The 22289-nt window shown below is 34.4% G+C and overlaps 2 protein-coding genes across 2 annotated transcripts in view; both read left to right on the top strand.

The window, feature by feature from the left end:
* The first annotated feature begins 14113 nt into the window (after positions 1-14113).
* Positions 14114-15879, top strand: LOC111612824. The gene is made up of 2 exons (XM_023354082.1): positions 14114-14216; positions 14468-15879. The coding sequence occupies exons 1-2, from the start codon at positions 14114-14116 to the stop codon at positions 15877-15879; spliced, it is 1515 nt and encodes a 504-aa protein (XP_023209850.1).
* Positions 15880-16844: 965 nt separating this feature from the next.
* The window catches only part of LOC111612823, a 61371-nt gene continuing 55926 nt past the window's right edge, over positions 16845-22289 (top strand). Inside the window, exon 1 of the mRNA XM_023354081.1 lies at positions 16845-16904. Coding sequence (XP_023209849.1) covers positions 16875-16904 — 30 coding nt within the window. The 5' untranslated portion in view covers positions 16845-16874. The remainder of the gene's footprint in view (positions 16905-22289) is intronic.

The raw sequence follows: 22289 nt of genomic DNA, 5'->3' as shown, positions 1-22289 counted from the left end.
CATCGCCATCTCGAATTAACTTATGTCTGTCGAGACCAAAATTTAAAAAACGTGAACATCACACAGATTAATATGTACCCCTAAGTCTCTGGAACGGAATACATGCACCAGTGAACCTACAACTATACGATTTATATTTTTAAAATAATTAAATTCGCTTAGCATTCAAAACTTGCGAGTTTTGAAAAAAACAAATTTGCTGATTAAATACGGACAACAGTTTAACTGAAGTAAAATGGGTTTCCCCCTTGCTATAGATGTCTGCCTAGTTCAGCTCAGCCACAATCCGCTACAGTTCGCCTTTATTATCAGTTCGAAATGGGGTGGTTCCATAATACCTGCAGTGTTCCATAATACCACCTTCTCCTCTATTATTATTATTTTTTATTTATTTATTTTAGTTTTACTTTATTTTATTTTATTATATTATTCATTTTTTTTCGTGTGTAACTTTGTGCTTTTGTACTCCAGCACATTCCGGGTTGGTATTTTAAACAGCTTGTCCACGCGCATAGCTCTCAATTGCTCACGTTCCCTTTCTCCCTAGAGGCAGTACCATGTGCGGGCTTATTTTCTGTATATATTTTGACCATACTGTTATCTGTGGACTATGCCCCATGTGTTGTAACTAAAGTATACTCAATAAATAAAACGCGACAGCGCCATGGTTCCCACTTCACACTTTCCTATCATTCCTTACTTTTCTTCCTTCATCTCACTTCCTCTAAAACTCTTCATCCTTCCTTTTCAAAGGCTATGCCGTAAGGTACGGCCTTCTAACACTTTTAAACATATCATATCATATCTATTATCAGTCTGAACAGAAGGGGTTCCATAATATATCCAAATCCGCGATATAACAAGAAGGTACTAAATTAATAATAATGCTAATGATACGATAAAATAATAAAGTTACACAATCTTAATATAGAATCGAGGTGGGTTGATGATAATAGTATTAAGCGCAGAGCCCAAACAGTTAGGTGTTGGAAGATGAAATTAGGCACATAGTTAGGATACGTCACGAGAACGTAAACGACAATTAAATTAATACGATGTAATCATGAATAAAATTATGTATTTCAAAACTAACCTTATTTTATATCGGAAACCATTGCCGATGAAAAAACAAAGAATAGAGATTCCACAGAATTTATAATCTGTTTAGTTCTCAGAACTTTTAGTACTCGGTTATATCACGCTTTTTCTCTGTCTGTTGACAAGCGCGATATATAGAGAGGCTACTATACTATTATTCCTCACTGTTAAAACGTTCCGCGCATTCTTTTATTCAGCAGTGCGCTGAGCAGTTGCTGCCGGAAATGACGTGTTTGATGCTGACGGTTGAAAACACTTTTGCTGGAGGAAGAGCTATCTCAAAATGGCTGATATAAACAATGATTTTATTTCTGCTATGTTTACACGCGTTTGTTCAATATTATTAGAAGAAAAGAAATTAAGTTCGATGTTGTTAATAAGAAAACGAGGAAATGATTTATTTATGGCATTGGCGATGACTGATTCCCAAAAACGAAGAAAACATGCAAAAAGCGTTTACGATATCGTACAGCAGTTTTCGAATGAAATCTTTAAAAACCATTTTCGTATGTCACGATTAAAAAATCTGCTCATTTAAAACAGCAAAACACTGATTATTAGTTGGTAGACGAAAAAGATACTTTTTCATGGAGGCGTCCATGTTGTGAGCACTATTTTTAGCATGGTCAAAAGGCGCTGCTAGTGCGCTGACAGTACGCTTAATAATTGAACACATGCGCTAAAAGTGCTGCAAGCGCGCTGAATAAAAGAATGCGCGGATTATAAAACAACAGATTAAAAATTGTGATATTACTTCCTGTTTAGCTAAAACAAGCCTCTGTAGATATAACTCTTTTACATCGTTAAATAAAACTTTCATTTCTTCACATTTTTCTTCACATATTTTATACGCTATGTCCTCACAAGCGAAGAAGGGATTTTTCGAAACGTCTCACCGCGGGGGAGAGGGAGAAAATTAATTAAGGCTTACCCCGAAGAACTCTGCTTTTATTGTACATTTTTTTTCTTATTCTTTTTACATGAATGTAAATTACACGAAAAAATTATACTTGTCTTTCACTTCTGACTTTTGGATATTATACAACTTTAATAAATTTTACAACATTAAACCAATAATGATTTTAAAAATATTAAAGCTTAAAAGGTATAAAAAGAAATCAGTTTGCGGAGAAAAATACTTTTTATTTACATTACTAACAAACTCCCCAAATGCATTTCCCCTATGAAAGGTCTCTTCAGTGGGGCTAATCGTATACAGTTCATGCTCCCACAATCAACTCATTAATAAAAGCCACTTATATAGTTTACAAAAAATTTCCAGCATTCCGCTGTTAGCATTCCCGTATTTAAATTTACATTATTGTTCTGCATAATTATAGCGAAGTGTTCTTTTTACCTTCCGCTTTACATTGTTTTTTTCCTCTAAAAATAATTTTTAATTTATTAGTATTAATCTGACAATTATTACTATTNAAATTTACATTATTGTTCTGCATAATTATAGCGAAGTGTTCTTTTTACCTTCCGCTTTACATTGTTTTTTTCCTCTAAAAATAATTTTTAATTTATTAGTATTAATCTGACAATTATTACTATTACAATGTTGGAAGACAAGAGAATTACTAAAATTTAAGTGTACAGCAGCCAGATGTTCCCAACAGTCGAATCTTTAATTTTCGTTTCGTTTTACCAACGTAAAAACTAGGGTTGTTACACGTGCATTCTATCCGATAAACAACACCTTCTTCTTCTAATAAATCTTTTTTGGCACTTCATATAATCATCATATTTGATAAACTGTTATTTAAATTAAGGATGGAGCCAATCTAATTAAGTTTTGATTAAAAAACTTATTATATTTTTCATAAATACCTTTTATGTACGGAAATGATACATACTGTATTATTTCTTGACGATGTTTAACTTTAAATCTGTTTGTTAAAAATCTATGGTACCAATCATATAATATTTTTGGGTATCCATTTAAAATATATTTCTTATTTGTACCTCCAATGTATTCCTCTCTTTTACCTATATTTGTTGTTCTAGAAAAATTCTTTGTTATTTCCGTCAGATATGCATTATATTTTTGATTTAAAGGGCAGTATGATATATAATTAATTGCTTTCCTCGTATTACACGGTTTTTCAAATTTACAGAACTCTAAATGATCTTCGAACCTTTTAATTGTTATATCTAAGTAACTTAATTGATTATTTAATTCATGTTCTGGAGTAAATTTAATATTCAAATTAATTTTATTAGCTTGTTCCAAAACTTGCAAATTTGTTAAAAATTGAATTATTATTACCAAAAGTTATAATAATATTTTCTTTTTGTAAATAGTCATAATTCAATTTTTAATTGAAGATATCCTGGATTGTTCATGTTATCATGTATGCTGTTATGCAAATTTGTTGTTATTGCACTATGATACGCCATCAAAATATCATCGACGTACTGTACCTTGCAAAAAACTTTACTCCATTAAAGATATACAATTCTTCAAATGTCATCTCCGAGAAGAAACCACTTTAAAAAAACCTCAGTTAAGGAAATCTATCAAAAAAGATGTTTGTGGAGATGTGCGGAAGTTAGAGAGATTAATCTTAAAATCAGTTATTTCTCCAACCGTTTATCCAGATCCATACTTTCTAAAAAACTAAATACAGTAAATCCCTATAAAACGGGTTCATATAATGCGGATTCGTTTATAATGGCGAAAAAATTGCGACTGTATTCGTATAAAAGAAACTCGTAAAATACGGTAAAACGTCATCACCGACTCGTGTCTCGACAGGATTGGTCGAGTCTAGACGAATAACGGATATTGCACAAACCGTTGAGTTTAAACGAGCAGCGGACCTACTAAAAACCATTTATTATTTAACGGCCATAAAAATTATATTTATATTAAGGATGTCTCCAAAGTTTAGCAAATTTTTCGCAGAAATATAATTTATCAGGAAACACGCATGTCCCGTTCGATGCGCCGCTCCGCGACGAAAACAACCTTAAGCAATAGCGTCGTCGAACGGTGCACACTCGGTAAGTAATCCTACAATTTTTTGTTTATAGCATAGTTTATACGGATTATTCCCAAAAAATTATACGTATTTTGGAAATGTTGAGTCGAATTAGGCTAGAATTTTATTTTTATGGAAGAAAACCTTTCAAACAGCCGTAGTTCGTAAACTGCATACGTGCCGGGGTGTGATTGGCTCATGTATTTAAGGACTCGTAGAAAATAAATTCATAAAAACCGGAACATATCTACCATGTTATAAGGCAGTCGACTGTACAGGGTGTCTCAAAAGAGAGTTTATAATTGATTAGCTTACTGCGCAAACGCAACACCTCTGAGGCACGTGGGGTGTGTGTCAATCGATTGCCTGGCTTCTAGGAATTCTGTCAGTATGAAGCGTTTCTTGGCCCATACTTTTTTCAAGACGAAATGGGACTGTCAGTTACAGTGCCTTCCGAACGTTATGTGAAGATGTTAGACGACTTCTTGGTACCTGAACTGCAAAACTTTCCTGGTTATAACTGAAGCACATGGTTTCAGCAGGACGGAGCTACGTCACATATGTCCAAAACGTTTCTGCCACGAGTTCGTGAAATTTTCCCTAGCAAATTGATCTCCAGGAGCAGGGCCGGATCATTGCATAGACAAATGAGATAAATGTCTAGGGCCCGATCAAACTGCCTATTTTCTCAAGATTTGTAAATAACATAGTTTACTTTTTTGTTGGACAACTGTATATAATAAACAAAAATATATTGCTTTTTATATGGTTATTGTGAATTCTAGAATCTAAAGAAAATGTGTTCTCATGTTCTTATGTGGGAGGGGGCCCGGTAAGAAGAAAATGTCTAGTGCCGCAAAGTGGGTTAATTCGGCCCTGTCCAGGAGAGGTGACATAATTTGGCCCCAACGCAGTCTTAATTTGAGTCTATGGTCTTTTTTATGCGGATATCTCAAATTAACAGTTTACGTCAGTAATCCGACTACTCTGGCGCAGTTAAGAGAAAATATCCGTTACGAAATGTAGCTATCACAGTCTACATGCCGAGCCGTCATAGGAAATTTCGCTGTTCGTATAGGTGAGACCGGGGCAAGACCAACATCTTAAGCTTTACTTAAATTTTGTGTAATAAATACTGCTGTAAACTGAAAAAATAGCTTTGCTTATTGTCTACTAGAATTTTAGTTCTATTGTTTACTATAGAACTGGTTAAAATCAGTTTGGAAATAAAAATAATTAAAATAATTACAACTTTACAAAAAGAAAGAAATTGCCGAAAGTTGCCCCTGGTATAGGGGCAACCTCGGCAACATTAATGGGGCAAGATAAGCAGGTATATCAGTTTATGTTATTAACAATGTATAAGTTGGAATTCACTATTAAAACAAAGAAATGCAAATCCAACACTTATTTAATATTGTTACAACGAAATGCAAGTTCAAAGACATATATAAATAAAAAAAATGCAAACACAAATTAGCTACAAAAAATCAAACAGATCATAAATGAAAACATCGTAAATCAATGTAAAAGCAATAAAAAAAGCATATTGTTTATTCTCTTATTCTCTACACATATCACAAATAAATTGAACATACTCATCCGTACAGTTCATATGAGCCCAGAGTTTACATTTACAGCATAACCTTCTGAATAATGCTATATTTTTCATTGCAATATATACAATAAGTATTTTTACTGTCAGTTTCCGGTTCTATAGGACTTTTCTGCCTCTTTCTTTTAGTTTACTTCGAATCCGCATTCCCTAAAACCGATTCTCTTTATGTTGCCGATCTTACCCCGCTAGTCATGATTTCGAAACATTAAGTACAACCCTGAGAACAGAATGCCAAGCCACGATCTGGCCACGTGAATAAGTTGAAGTTACATCTTTCTAACAGGAAAAGTAACTTTCGTTATCATGGAATTATAACAAAACCTGCCAATTCAATATAAATGGAAGCAAAATATTATATGGAATTGAACGAAAATGAAAATTTGCTTGATAATTCAACTACGCTTGTTGAAGAACAATAAAAACACTACACTCAACAAGCCACCAATAAAACTCAACTGCCTAACCTATAACCATAGTCTCCTTTTATTTTATTTCTGAGAAAATTGAGAAGACGAACTTGCCCCGCATGCCTAAGTTGCCCCAGTCTCCCCTAAATGAGTACCGTGAGCCGTGACATTTAGATTATTTTTAAGTTGTAAATTGCTAATCTGTGTACTTTAATAATTAATAAAGATTTTATGGACAGACGTCAATCTTTCTTTTAATTAAATTGATAAATCAAATATAGACTTTTTTATGAGACACCCTGTATATTCCAAAATAATTATAAGAACGATGGAGTCAGACGTTTTTTCCTTATTCTTCTTACATAAATGTAAATTACACGAAAAAGATTTGTTAGAGGAAGAAGGTGTTGTTTATCGGATAGTGTGAGATCCGGAATTTTATTAATCGAAAAATTTAATCATTTTACTTTTGTTTATATAACGGATTGGAAGGAAAAACGATTTTAGTCGGAATGTGTAAACTTTCCTAGTTTAACTATCAACATTCTATTGTTCCCACACTGCATGCAGCTCGACTTGCACAAAAGTTTATAGTTAGCATCCAAATTTCGTTACTTGTTTTAGGTCCCTGGAAAACATATAACCTTTATCTCATATAACAACCGATCACGTGACCGATTTTCCCAGCAAAAAGCTATAAAAGGCGTTTCCTACCCCCTCTCGGGGGAGTCTCTTAACGAAAGCCGGACCAACGACATCGAGATGAATTTCCGAACCCGCCGAAATTCCGATCCTCTAACATTTACATTTCCCGTAAGTCTCAGCTTGGCTATGGATATTATTTGCACTTTCATAAGTCGCAAACTTTTATATTTGTGCTCATTTGGATTAAAGACACCTCTTATTGGATATTTAAGTGCCTACATAGACTTAATCGTCAAGGAAACCTACAAAGAAAAATGAAAAAGCATGTAAACTCTCTCTCTCGCTGTTAGGCGGTTTAGTATCGAGATTAGTGTTGAAGTTTCGTCAATTTTGTGTATTTTAATAAATTCTCGTTTTATTTGTTAAAATGGTAGACTCCTTTACTCGTATACGGTCTTCACCTTATCGTCGACTCCAAATACTCTCCCTCCACTCGACCGACATTTCAGAGTCTCGACCCTCGGGACCAGACAGTAAATTTTAGCCATTGTGACAAGTGAGCAGGTTTTACGATCTGTTGCCGGAAAGGGAGGTGCGACCGTCCTCGACCTCCCCAGCGGTTCACATCACCGTCTTCCAACATTGTAATAGTAATAATTGTCAGATTAATACTAATAAATTAAAAATTATTTTTAGAAAAGAAAAAATAATGTAAAGCGGAAGGTAAAAGAACACTTCGCTATAATTATGCAGAACAATAATGTAAATTTAAATACGGGAATGCTAACAGCAGAATGCTGGGAATTTTTTGTAAACTATATAAATGACTTTTATTAATGAGTTGATTGTGGGAGCATGAACTGTATACGATTAGCCCCACTGAAGAGACCTTTCATAGGCGAAATGCATTTGGGGAGCTTGTTAGTAATGTAAATAAAAAGTATTTTTCTCTGCAAACTGATTTCTTTTTATACCTTTTAAGCTTTAATATTTTTAAAATCATTATTGGTTTAATGTTGTAAAATTTATTGAAGTTGTATAATATCATATCCAAAAGAAGTGAAAGAAAAGTATAATTTTTTCGTGTAATTTACATTCGTGTAAGAAGAATAAGAAAAAATAGTCTGATTCCATCCTTTTTTATAATTATTTTGGAATGATTTTATTGTACTATTTTAGATACGTAGTTTTGCGTTTTATACTGCCTTTAATAGACTATATCCCATGATAATGCACATTACAAACGAACTTTTTTTGTAATTCCCCTCACGGGGAGAGAAAAAGGGTTAAAGTTTAACCTCGAAGAACTAATGTACTATATTTAGATGCCATTTTTTTAATTTTTGCGGGAAATCGAACATATTTTTACACTCCTTTAAAATTTCTTAACGATATTTTGTGTTCTTTCATATATAAAGTTGAAACGGGGAGCGCGTGCTCATACGTTCGCTTTATTCGATCTCTTCGTCTTAATGTTCGACTTTATATTTATGAATGATTTTGGAAGATCCAGCTTATTTCTCGAATTTAGTAAACCTGAAGAAAAACTCGTAAAACTCGATATACGTAAACGTTTATTATTCATCTTTTAATGGTACTACGCACCAGTTAGTGATTGCAGTGAGTCTTAATTATCGTTATCCCGGTGTGGTAAGCAGATATCTAAAAGTTTTTTAATGAGTCTCGGAAGAGGGGATGTAATTTTTTACACAGTGAAAACGGGTAACATCGGCTGTAATGTAATAATCTTAATCTTCGCTATCGCTTCTTTTTCCCGAGCAACGCCGGGCTCATCTGCTAGTTTATAAATAAGTATTTAGTTAAACATTATGCAGTAGTTTTGTTAGTTAATTAACTTGAATTATCAATGATGTTTAAAATGATCTACAATTTGTATACACTTGTTTAAACTGATATTTTTAAAATTTGAACACAATCAACTTTCAATGTAAAGATACTGTTTCATCTTCTTACCAATGATACTTTTTTCACCCCTATTCAGTTATAGTCATACCCAATAAGCCAATTATCAGAACTGTAGATCTGAGGCTACTTTTGTGTTAACTGTACACCATACGAGTCTAAACTTCAGTACTAACTGGCGGACAGACTTCTGAACTAAAGTCTATTTATCGTAACTTGGCACCCACTATAAACAATGATTTTGTCGTATTAATCCGCCGAAGATTGTCATTGGTCAAATCATAATCGAAAGTGGCTCGACAAGTGTTGACCAGTTAAGCGCCTTTCTCTTCACGTGTTAAAGTAGGTCACAGTTGTCACAACAATTTAAAAATTACCGAGATAATACAGTTTCCGAAATCTCATCAAGTTCTCACATTCGTTGTTCTTCTTTCTCTATATGTTCGATACATTTCCTCCATCGTTCTTCAGTTATTTGCTCGATAGCTTCATTCATTAAAATTCGCACATCCAACAGTCTGAATGTTGTGTTGTGACGTGCGATGTAACCTTTCATATCTGCCCATATCAATTCAATAGGATTTAATGATTTTATTACAGTTAAGAAAGTAGCTAGCTCCGAGATGTATAGATATAGATGTATTCGTTTCTCATTGAATACAGTGGGAGAGTTGAATGAGAGTTATAATCAACGCCCTTGAAAGTGACACAAAAAGAAAAAAAAAACATTAAAATTTATTTCTTCGAATTTCAAAGTGAAAAATATGATTTATTAGACCATCTGCAATACAATTCTCGTGAAACTGTTAATAAAAAGGTATAGGCCTATATTAAGTATTCAAACATTTAAAATTTTTGAGTTTCCCTCTCTAGGATACTTCTCGATCTACACAGGCTGACTAATGCCGTAGGAAATGTTAAAGTAAAAATAACTTAATCTTATTCGAATGTGTTTAGTTGTCTAATCACACTGAAAGGGGTCAATACTCAACAAGGGAATAGAACGCTATAGATTAACTAAAACTGCTCGATTAACTAACTGTCTGTATGTGCTAAGTTACTAAATGAAAGGATAGAGAGGTTGCGGCCGAAGTTTTAACGTTAATCTTGTACGGCAAGAAGTACAAGTTTGACGTTTCAAGTCCAAACAAAGCACGTTGGACCACACGCTGACGTTGCGCACTGATTCAATGGATGTTGTTGAAAAATGGCATAAAGATTTAAGAACGACCAAGGTTACCAGCGAAAGTAAATAAACAAATTGAACTATTTAAAAATGTTTAGAAGATGTTTAATAATAGTAAATAATTATTTTTACTTTAATTAGCGTCGTGTTTCCTACCGTACGATATAATAGTAGAACAATTCCAATGCGCATTGCCTGTTTTCACCACATACTTTTGTTGATGGAAGTAGTGGCTTATATAAATCTGTATGTAGGTTAAAAAATTATTTTTAGACAAATACAAACGTATTACGTTGTTCATGGTAAAAGATATCGTGAAAGAACAAACCTACTTCAGCAGAATTATGATAACCTGTTATGAACACAAATATATAAAAATTCCATAAGCTCTTTACGTCACTTGCAAAAAAATTGAATAATTAAATAATTTCTAGATTAAAATCGTCTGTTTCTTTACAATGTTATTCATAAATGCTTAAATAATCGTTATTTTAATAAAATACGTCATAATTTTAACCCAAAACACAGAAAAATGCAGACGTTTAAGCCGAATTTTCACCCGTCACGCTCGACATTCCAAACACCAATGTCAAACTTCTAGGCTTACAGGAAAGCGGCACTGAACGTCCGACGTTCACGTTTTCACTTTGAAAACAACGGCCTCAATATCGCTATTATTACTATAATATATACATTTACATCTCATAATTGCTGTTTATTCAAGCTAAATAACTCACATTTATAAGATAACCTGAAACCGTGTATACAAACTATTTTCATTCTGTTAAAATGTTAATTAAATAGTATTCTTATAACATTTTATGATGTGAGACTACGAGGGCACAGAGTCAGTACCCAAATTGCTACTAACACGTCAAGTTGGTAAAACTCTCCCATTTTATCTTTTGGATGGGCTTTTAACGATTTGCAAGGGAGGTGTGAGGACCCGAACAGGGGTCGACTGAGAAGTCCGAATTATGGGTGTCGATTTAAAATAAAGAGCTCCTTTTCAGACGCTAAGGAAACGGATTAGGTGTCTCGATTGAACAATGCAATTGTTTTTTTCGGAAAATTATTTAAACAATGGAAACGGATAAATTCGAGGAAAACGCGACGAGAGAGAGGATCATATTCAGTCGCTATTTTAACCTCTCCCGCGCCCTTCATTAGGTTTCGAATTGTCACCAGGTGACTATGAGAGACCAATGGAGAGGCGGCTGCTGTAAAAAAATCTATAAATTTGTGGGATTCAAGAGATAAAGGTTCTTGGTTCTTTGTGCTTGGATACGTAGTGTTTCGTCTCCGGGACGGGCGTGCTCCAGATCTTAGAAAAAAAGGGTCATTTTGGGAACATCATGGAAGCATCGTTCTCTGGGTTCCTCCTAGCAATCGACAGATTCGTCGGTTCGTCCACGAGAAGCCGCCGAAAGCCGTGATCAACGCCCCGGGGCCTACCGAGTGTTTCGCCGGCAGCGTCCATCCACTAGTAACGAAATCCGGCTTTTTCGAACTTTATTTCGGACTTTATCCGTGCGCTTTGGGGTGCTACCTCGTCTAGCAAGTAATTTGTAAGGAAAATTTCTATGTTTAATAAACGGTGTTATGGTAAACCTGTCTCAGGAAGTCATTCTGCGCCCACATGACAGAACGAACCGCTCGGCTGTCGAAATACCTCACCCTAATCGGCTGACCTCACAGAGGTGATCAAGTCGGCAGTTATTTTTGGATAGACAGGAGAAAGGTTTAACAAATAAAACAAGCATTTATTATATTACTAACTATAAGACACAGGATTCTACACAAAGTTCGATACATAGACAGGTTATATGCGGCTACTTGCGATTATATAGTCTAATATTTTACAGAAGTACTATCTACCAGCTAGGCCTAATTTGCGAGAAAAAGAGTGAGAGAGTTCGCTGTCCACTGATAATTAGCTCTGATGTTAGAAGAGAGCTATATGCGGCGATAACAGTCCTATGTAGAAGCATTGGACGTCATCGATGTTTTCTCGCTCAGGATCGGGATGGGAGACCAAGATGTACACCAATCAGTGGCGTAGCGTGGGTGTCAGCCGCCCGGGGCGGAAGAAAATTTTGACCCCCTTATTTAGGTATCTCAATTTAATACTAAAATTTAGTTTCGTCACAGAATAAGTAATGAAAAATTCCGTGCTAGTGTTGCCACTTTTTTAAAATCGCTGACCCGGAAGGCAGGTGAGGTTCGTGTCAGGAACTTCGAACAGAAGTTCCTGACGCATGCGTATGTCATTTTGCAATGCGAAGAATAATTTGCAGTGCATGCTGGTTCTAAATCAGTTACAGTTAGCGAGTAGGGAGACTTGGATAGGAGTAACGCAAGTGACCTAGCTCTATTGGATATTGAAGATGTAGATATACAGTAATACCTCAGGATACGATATTAATCCGTTCCGAAACTGAGATCGTATCATGAAAATGTCGTAAGGTGAATCATTTTTCCCCATACGATTACATGTAAAACCAAATAATTCGTTTCAACACGAAAAACANGGATACGATATTAATCCGTTCCGAAACTGAGATCGTATCATGAAAATGTCGTAAGGTGAATCATTTTTCCCCATACGATTACATGTAAAACCAAATAATTCGTTTCAACACGAAAAAAACACTCAAATTAAAGCTAAGTTGTACATTAAAAAAATAACTATAGTAAGGAAAATACTGAAAAATGCGTTTTGTAGTTGTAAATGTATAAATAACCATAATAGAATAATAATTGATTTAAAGAAAAATGTAGTTTTATTTGCACTTTACCTTTGAGGATAGACGACGGTGGAGGTGTAAACTGGTAGCGGAAGAGTGGGAGAAGGAAAATGATACTGAAACTTAACTTACATAACATAATGTAACAATAACTTAAAAATAACTTAGAAAAGATTAAAAAATTAGTGTTGTTTTATATATTTTTTTAAAATTTTTATTCACTGCTTTTTTCTTTCTTTCCTTCACTTTCACCAGCACTTTCACTGGATAGAGGTCTCTTGGTAAAATATCTATCCAAAGAGGTTTGGCTTTGCCTACTTTTTAAAATGTTTGTAAAATAACTTAGGCAAATATCATTACTCCGAGCGGCAATACGGCCAGTGTGAATCTTTTCGTGGTGTTTCTTTTAAATAAAATCAGTCACTTTCTGATAATACCTGAAGATTTCCTTTATCGAGCGAGATCCTTCCACGTCGAAGCAAACACGCGGACTGAGACCGCTGCGAACTAATGTAACGTCGTATGGTGTGGTTTTGTTCATATCGTGGTCAAAAATATGTTCGAATTTCATGTCGTATCCTGAAAATTTTGTATGCTGGGGCGTTCGTATCCTGAGGTACCACTGTATATGAATAAATCGTACAAGCAAAAAATAAATAAATAAATAAATAAAGGTCGACAGGTCGCGCACGACATTCCCGGACGGCGAGTCGATTCCCGGACTGTCCGGATGGTATTCCGTGCTCATTTCAATCGGTCCGAATCTTAGGTGCACGAAAATATGAAATAAAATGGTTCAAATTCATACAAGATATTATTATTTATTGTGAAATTTTGCCGCCCCCTAAAAAGTGCCGCCCCTGCCGCCCCCACTACGCTACACTACTGACACCAATACCAAAAACAACTTCCAAGTGCAAACTCCCGAGCTTCCAGTAGCTCTCACTTTTATACTATTGTCATGCGTCCTTAGCTTCAACTTGTGTTTCACTAGACATCAATTTCCAAAATGCTGGAAACATGCTGTTGTGAAATTCATACCCAAAATAGGGTCTCCCAACTCAGTAAAAGCCACAGATCTGAGGCCAATTAGCCTTCTGCCCATACTGGGCAAGGTTCTCGATGGACTTCTAATCAATAGGATTAACTACCATCGCATGAATAACAACCACCTGCATCCCCATCAATTTGGCTTTGTCCAAGGGAGCTCCACCTATCATGCTATCCACAGGGTAATCCAATTCATAGGCAGTGCCTGGAAAAACGAAGAGCACGTAGTGTTGATCTCAATAGATTACAGGAACGCATTTAACTCTCTGTGGTGGCCATCCCTTCTTTCGCAGCTCAAAACTTTTAACTGTCCACAAAACCTATTCAAGCTGCTCACCAGCTATCTGAAGGACCGTACTGCTGGTTTTCACGAGTTGGGCACACCTGTCCTCTGGCCTGTTGCCCGGGGTTGCCCCCAGGGTTCCCGTTCAGGGCCCGGCCTTTGGAACATCATGTACAACAGCCTTCTTGACATTGTTCCTAACACGACTACCGGCACCTGGGCTACCCAGGGTTATGCCGACGATACCTTGGTTATGATGTCCAATAAAAACAGTAAGTAATTGCTGCAATATGCCAATTCTTTTCTTAACCAAATTTTAGAGTGGAGCAACTTTAATAAACTATCCATTAACCTAGATAAGACTACCTGCATGCTAATGTCGAAAGGGACTCAACTCAAGAAACCACACACAATCAAAATAGGAGGCACTAGTATAAGATACAGTGATAGCATAAAATACTTGGGCATTACTATCGATCGGAGTTTGAATTGGAATATTCACATAAAAAACGCTTGTGACAAGGCCATAAAACTTTCGAACCTTCTCTGCTTTCTCGCAGGAAAAAACTGGGGCCTCAACAGCAAGAACTTAACAAATATCTATCGCCTGGCCATAGAGCCGGCCATCCTTTATGGCGCGCCCTTTTGGGGGTCGCAGTGGATAAAGTTTACGTAAAGCGTAAGCTTCTAAAGGCTCAACGTGTCAGCCTCCTCAAAATCACCAAGGCCTACAGGACTGCCCCCACATCTGTCCTACAGGTGATTACTGGCATCCCTCCAATACATCTAAGCGTAAAGGCCAATGCAGCTAGTTGGTATCTTACCAACCTCAGTCTCTCAGATCGTACGAAGACTGAGCTAATAAGTTATCTAAATATTGGCATCCTTCCCAGCCTGGATATGCAACAAACCCTCATGCTTAACCACAAGAACACCCAAGTTACTCTTCACAGGCATTGCAGGCATCCTGCTTTATCTCCTACCGTCAATCTTCTCACTGATGCTAGTGTTTCCAACATCAACAATGCCAACACCATCTTCACAGATTGGTCTAAATCATTTTTTGGTACGGGTGCTGCCATCGTGCACAGAAATAGCAACTGTACACATCCAGTCCACAAAAAGGGTTTTAAACTTGCAGATCACTGCTCTATTATGCAAGCAGAACAGTACGCCATCTACAAAGCATTGGTCTACATCAACAATTCCAATCAGCTCCACGGGAAGCAGGTCTGCATCTGCTCTGACAGCCAGGCCGCTCTCTGGAGCATAAGCAAGAAAACCCAGTGTAACTATCTCCACCAACTCATCATAGACGAACTGAAGAAAAGCAAAAGCAACCTCGTCTACTTTTCGTGGACCCGCGCACATCAAGGTGTAATAGGAAATGAGGAAGCAGATGTGCTGGCTAAGGAGACAGCCACTTCTCCTGTTACACCAAGCTTTGATGACATCCCAACGGTGACTGTCAAAAATCTCATTAGAGAAACGCTCATCCACATGTGGCAGAGGGAATGGGAAGAGGCGGACACTGGTAAGACTACCTTTAAATTCCTGCCTAACATTTCCAACCGTCTCTCTCTCAACCACATAAATGGCAACCATTTCACCAGCCAACTCCTCACTGGCCATGGGAACTTTCGCCAATATCTCAACAGATTCCACCACAGCGATACCCCCTTCTGTCAGTGTGACAATGGTGCTATAGAGGATCCCCTGCACTTCATTTTTGATTGCAACCTCTATGACACACAGAGGGATCAACTCATTCACAAAGCCCTCATTGAAGGATTCAACTGGCCCTGCACGCCCGATCTCCTCATCAACAACAGTGCCACCTACAATGGACTTATCGATTTTATCCGGGAAACCGGCGCCTTAAATCCAAACTTTACCAACCGGCATCAGACAAGGGACTCTTCACACGACAGTTGACCTCTACACCAGGGGATGTGTCATAACCGGCGAAACATGCACCCGCTTGTAACTATCACCATTTTCAACTCCGGTTTTTATATTTATTCTATAACCACAAAGCTTTTCTTTCATATGTAACACGCCATAATTACGTGTACACTCTTTCTTTTCGCATTCCGCACATGTATCCACCTATTTATATTACTGTGTTGTTCGCGCTGACAATGTAAGATTTCTCTCATCTTCACTATCTTTCCTATCACACTTCTACCCCCCTCATCCATTACCTCTTCTCCCTTTTTTTTTCACCCAGGCGATACCCCTGAGTAGTCCTGGTCTTCCGCCCCTTTCATTAAAAATAAAAAAATTAAAAAATAAAAAATTACTATTGTCATGGGAAAGGGGTCACGTGATCGTCAAATGTTGACGATGACGAAGCATTTTTGACAGAAAAGTGTCAACTTTCCCACTAACTTGTTAATAAAACTGGTGACCTCTGATCTGATTTTCCGTTTTGTTTCTATCGGGGATATTTACATTTTCCAAAAACGATTAACATTAATTTTAATTTCGATTAACATCAATTTTAAAATCCCCTTTAAAATCTGCGGGCTCACAATGACTATTATAAAAATAATGTATTGTGACGTGATATAATGTGAATTTTTTAAATAAAATTAAAGAGCGAACATTTTCACACATTTAATTTTTGAATTATCAATTTTTAATTATAATCGAATAATTACTTTAATTTCAGGTTGATCTAGTTGATGTATATAATGTAACAGGAATGACATACAGAGGAAACAGTACGAAGCCTGTAGAATTTTATGTTAGTTATTCGTTGCATGAAGGAATGGCTCTACATGATTTTATTCCAGACGAGGTAAATTTCTATATGTATATGTATTTAGTTTATTATTAATAGTACACTTTATAATATTAGTTTATGAAAACTATTTAATAATTCATCGNCTGTAGAATTTTATGTTAGTTATTCGTTGCATGAAGGAATGGCTCTACATGATTTTATTCCAGACGAGGTAAATTTCTATATGTATATGTATTTAGTTTATTATTAATAGTACACTTTATAATATTAGTTTATGAAAACTATTTAATAATTCATCGAGTTTTTAGCATCTCGCGAGAAATTACGTATTATATAAAGGTAATATAGTCCTATAAAGATGTATATTTGGAAAAATCTAATAACTGTACTTATCATATAATAAATTTTACAAAAAAACAAATTTACCATCAATAGAAATTCTTGAGTCTCGCCCACAATGTGACACAATTGTTTTTGTTTTTACTTTTTATTTAAAAAGCTTTAATTAAACATAAAAAATACTTAAAACTGAAAAAAAACAAAAGAAATGCGTTAACTTTGAAGAGAAAGCTTCGATTTTTATTTTCCATTGTCTCTCCTTTCAGCAAAATTTGACACCGATGAGTAATTGTAAGTCGGTAAACTAGAACTTTAGAACAATGAATGAAATTTGATTAAAAAATCCCATAAAAAACAATTAAGCGTTAATCGTGCGTCATTAAAGGTAGATTAAAATCGTGATAAAATTTTTTCACGTGGAAAAAAATTTTTGTAAAAAATTTGAAGACTTAAAAAACATCCAAAAATCAGAAAAAAAATTTCCTGGAGCTCCATAAGACCGTTTGTTTGTAACGCTATGGAATCTGCTCGAGAGTGGTTCGAGCAGGTTCCATAGGATATAGTAAAACGTTTATTACTGCATACATTTTGTTACAAGTATTCTGCACATATGGGGGCAGAAGAGAAAAAAAAGGAATTTCGAACCTTTTAAATACTGAGAAACTCATACCTTTCGATGTTTAAACATAGACTTTATACATATAAAACGAATGGTCTGTGAAAATATAGATGGTCAAACGTGTACTTGAATTTAAATTTTCAACGAAAATGTTAAAAATAGGAAAATACATGCCATTGTCTGTAAACAGAAACTATTTTAACATGGCAAATACAGAAGACATTAATGTAGATCTTAATCCTCTTTCAAACTTTACTTAAATTACTCTACCTTTCTTATAATGTAATTCAAAAGAGAAAGTTAAAAACATAACATATGCTACAAAATAATTTTTATTATTTTTTATTATTGAAAAACCCATTCATATTAAAATGTATCTATGATAATTATTCATGAAAATACTATACGTGTTCGATATATAATAAATGATATAAAGTTATTATTGTTATATATGATTAAGTTCAGTAAATAATAAAGAAAATTTAAAATGGCTAGTATGTGCTGTAACTCATTTGTATTATATTAATAATTTTTAATAGAACCCTCTGTTTATCCGTAGTAATCAGACCGATGCTACCACTGATAATCGAATTCATGCTGCAATGAATAAATTGCAATACTGTTACAATCATTTTTTTCTGATAATGACATTTGTGACAATTAAAAAAGAAAAAAAAAGAAAAATTTTCTAAAACTAATTTCATCTACATTGATTTTTTGTTTTCATTTCTACCATTTTCTACTTTTTTGTTTTAAATATACAAATATAAAATTTAATTATAATTAGTAAAAATGTTTTTGTGTAATTATACAATGCAATTTCGTTTTTTTACTTGCACTAGTTTCAAAATTATTTTAATTTAATACTGTATTTAAAATTTAAATCTGTCAACTTAAGAATTTGTGGCATTCCTGGTTATTTTTTTATTCCTTCATAAGTATAAAGTTTATAAAAAACCGGTTCAATTGCAGATATTTTTACAAGATATTCTAACAAACAAAATAAATTTAATTATACTTATATACAGTAGATTCATTTATTAGTCTATGTTGTATTTAACTGATTCCAAGCTGGCGTTTTTTTATATTTTAAATAATTTTAATTAAGAAAACGATAACGAATTAACTAGCAACAAATTTAAGTCATCTAATTAAAGCAACTAAATTCCTTTCGTTGATCAATACATTTTCGTTTTTATTTATTTTTGTTTTCAATTTTCTTTGTCGACATAAAATCGATGTCGGCTTATAATCGAATAAATACGGTAAATTATTTAAATTATTTATTTGTTAATGATGAATTAGGCAATAAATTAAATAAAATATTTATTTAATACAATCAATAATAGTATTCTAGTTTTCTGATCAGGTAATTAAAAAGTGTTAATTTAATAGTTAGTGTGATAAAACTAATAAAAAGATGTAAGCCATAAAAATGTTTCAAGTGGATAAAAATTTTAAATAGCTATAGGGGAAATACGGACAAAATGACATATACGTACAAAATGACATAGGCACCATAATTTGAATTTGGCAGTCTCAAGCGCACAACTGACCATGACACCATGTTATACGAGCGGCTTTTACTAACCTGTCAAAATGTGAACGCACTGCTCTCATTGTCCGGGTGTCATGGCCGTCGACAAAAAATGATACGTTACGAGTTTTTTTCCTGGCAACAAGTTTTTTTGTATAGATGGTAAGTTTTTCACTATTTTATCTACTTGTGTAGCATTTATTTCAACCCTCAAGAATTTGTTGTTGCACTTAAATAACTTTTTCCATTAAAAATAACATCTTTGTATTTATTTTATAATTTTGTTTTTTTATAACGTTATATGGACAAAACGACATACATAGGCAACGGACATAATGACATACCTGTCATTTAGTCCATAAGAGCTTAGTCAAGGAACTTACCTTAATCTCTTAACGTTTTATTAATTATAAAAAATGGCTTCCAAACAAAGTCTTTCATTATTGTTTAAAAGAAATTTTAGTATAAAACTTTATTTCCTTTCTTACATATTATTTACAAACTTATTATCTTTCACATAACAAAAAACTTGCAACGAATCACGTGACTCGACAAACCTCTTTAGTTTTAACTTCTACTCCTAATATGAAGGCAATTAAATCAAAAAATGAGTCCAAAGCTCCGCCAGAGAAAAGGAGACGAAACATTACTAAAAAGTTACTTGAAGAAGAAAATTTTCCTAATAACTCTCATGATGATGAAGAAGACTGTCCATGCATATATTGCGATGATCTTTTTTCCCGATCTAAGCCTGGAGAAGACTGGTTACGGTGCTTAAATTGTTTCCGTTGGGCTCACGCTTCTTGCGCTGACGTTTCTAAAAGAGCCAAGCGTTTCATTTGTAAACTTTGTCAGTAATTTTATAGTTTTTACGTGTATGTCATTTTGTCCATAGTGGATGATCTCGATTAAACTAACAATATTTTTTTCCTATTATTTTAATATTGTAAATGTTTAGTATATTTCATAGGTAAAAAACCAAAGATGATTGGTGTAAAATATGACAGTGCTGTGATTTACCAATAAAGAGTTATGAACCTAAAATAAAACCGTATGTCATTTTGTCTGTATTTCCCCTACTTGTTATTATCAAACTTTTAATGTAATATAAATATAGACAAACACAAAAAAAACTTTCTGTAACTAAAACACATAACATGTTGATTTATATTTCCGTGTTTTTCTATGTAAATATTTATAGCTTTATATGTATAATGTTTACTTGGGTAGTGAAGGGATAGATGCAAGAAGGGAAGTTGCATTTCAGCAACTTCTGTTCTTGCATCTATCTGCCACAAATATGATTTTATTTTAATACAGGAGCCCTATTGTCTACATAATAACCCGGCATGCTTACCAACCCGCAATTCAATTCTTAAGGGCACTGAAAACTATTCATGGACAATTAATATTATTACTAACATGAATTTTACTATCCTTCATCACAAGATCTTGTCGAATGAATACATTGTATGTAATGAAATTTATTTTAATAAAAATACTTACATAATTATCAATATTTATTGTTCATGCGACATGAATCTGATTATTATTATTGACAAACTACAGAATCTAATTAATAAATTTCATAATCTCGGTTTATCATTGCAGGGGACATAAATGCACATTCACCTGCATGGGGCGGTTATCAGCATGACGACCGTGAATGCATTTTTGAAGATTTTATAGGCACTAATAAATTACAATTATTAAACAATTCGCTATCCCCCCACTTATGTAACTAGTTATGGGGAAACATGGATAGATGTTGCATTATGCAGTTCAGAATGTATAACTGAGTTAGAAAACTGGAGAGTTCTCGCTGAAAGTAGCTTCAGTGATCATGCTTACATTTCATTTCAGCTTAAAAACAACGACAGTGCACAAACTGCCTCCGTGGATAAGCCTAGGTTTAATCTAGCTCTGGCTGATTGGGAAGGTATGCTCTGCTATCTATCAAACAATCTATTGACATATAATAATATCAATAATATTACTAACAAAGAAATCATCGAACAAACTCTCGATTCTAATATCAAGACAATTGAACAAGCATGTCATAGATATATTCCTAAAACAAATCCTAGATTGAAATCTGTACCTTGGTGGAATAACGAGCTCACTGATCTTCGAAAAACAAATAATTACCTGCGAAGAAGATATCAAAAATGTCGAAATGAACCAAATCGTACTATATTTAAACAAGAATATTATACACATCAAGTCTTCTATAAAAGAAAAATAAAGAATGCGAAAATACAATCTTGGCAAGATTATTGTACTGCTGCCTCATCCAACCCATGGGGATACCTTACTAAATTATGTACGAATAAATTACGAAAGCAACAAATACTAATAAATAATGACCCTGAAACAATAACGCAATCAACTATTGATACAACCCTTTTAAACACCCTGAAGCAGCGAATGGATAGCTATTGTATCTCAGACTGCGCTGCAAAGGACACCCCTTGGCAGAGATCATTAAGAGAAAACATAAACAAACATATGAACACTGGTAACTCTTCTCAGTTTACTTATCAGGAAATAAATAACGCCATCGGTAGACTAAAAGAAGGAAAATCTCCAGGCGTTGATGGTATAACTGCCAAAATTGCAAAACATATTTGGGAAATGATTCCACAACAACTTGTACAATTATATAATGTATGTTTATTCGCAGGCATTTTTCCAGCCAGATGGAAAATTGCGAAAATAGTACCTGTCCCTAAACCAAATAAGCCCAGTGAAACAAGACCAATTTCTCTATTGCCAATTTTTGGTAAAGTACTTGAACGTCTATTAACAGATCGATTAACCTGGTTGGTTGAGAAAAATAACATACTTAACAACATGCAATTTGGCTTTAGACAGCAAATTTCCACCAGTGACGCACTAATTCATGTAGTACACAATATTAAAAGCCTACTTGAATATAACAAGTATGTCTTGGCTATTAGCTTAGACATATCCAAAGCATTCGACAGTGCCTGGTGGCCGTTTGTGTTACATCAAATCAGAAATACAGCCTGCCCAGCTGACATTTATAATCTATTTGTAAATTATTTAAGCACTCGTAAAGCCATTCTTGAATATGGTGG

This window comes from Centruroides sculpturatus, unplaced genomic scaffold (assembly GCF_000671375.1).
Source record: "Centruroides sculpturatus isolate CEXI.00-Female unplaced genomic scaffold, Cexi_2.0 scaffold1701, whole genome shotgun sequence".
Classification (NCBI taxonomy): Eukaryota; Metazoa; Arthropoda; class Arachnida; order Scorpiones; family Buthidae; genus Centruroides; species Centruroides sculpturatus.
The sequence above is the reverse complement of the archived record's forward strand: the minus strand, read 5'-3'. Positions and strand labels throughout refer to the sequence as shown.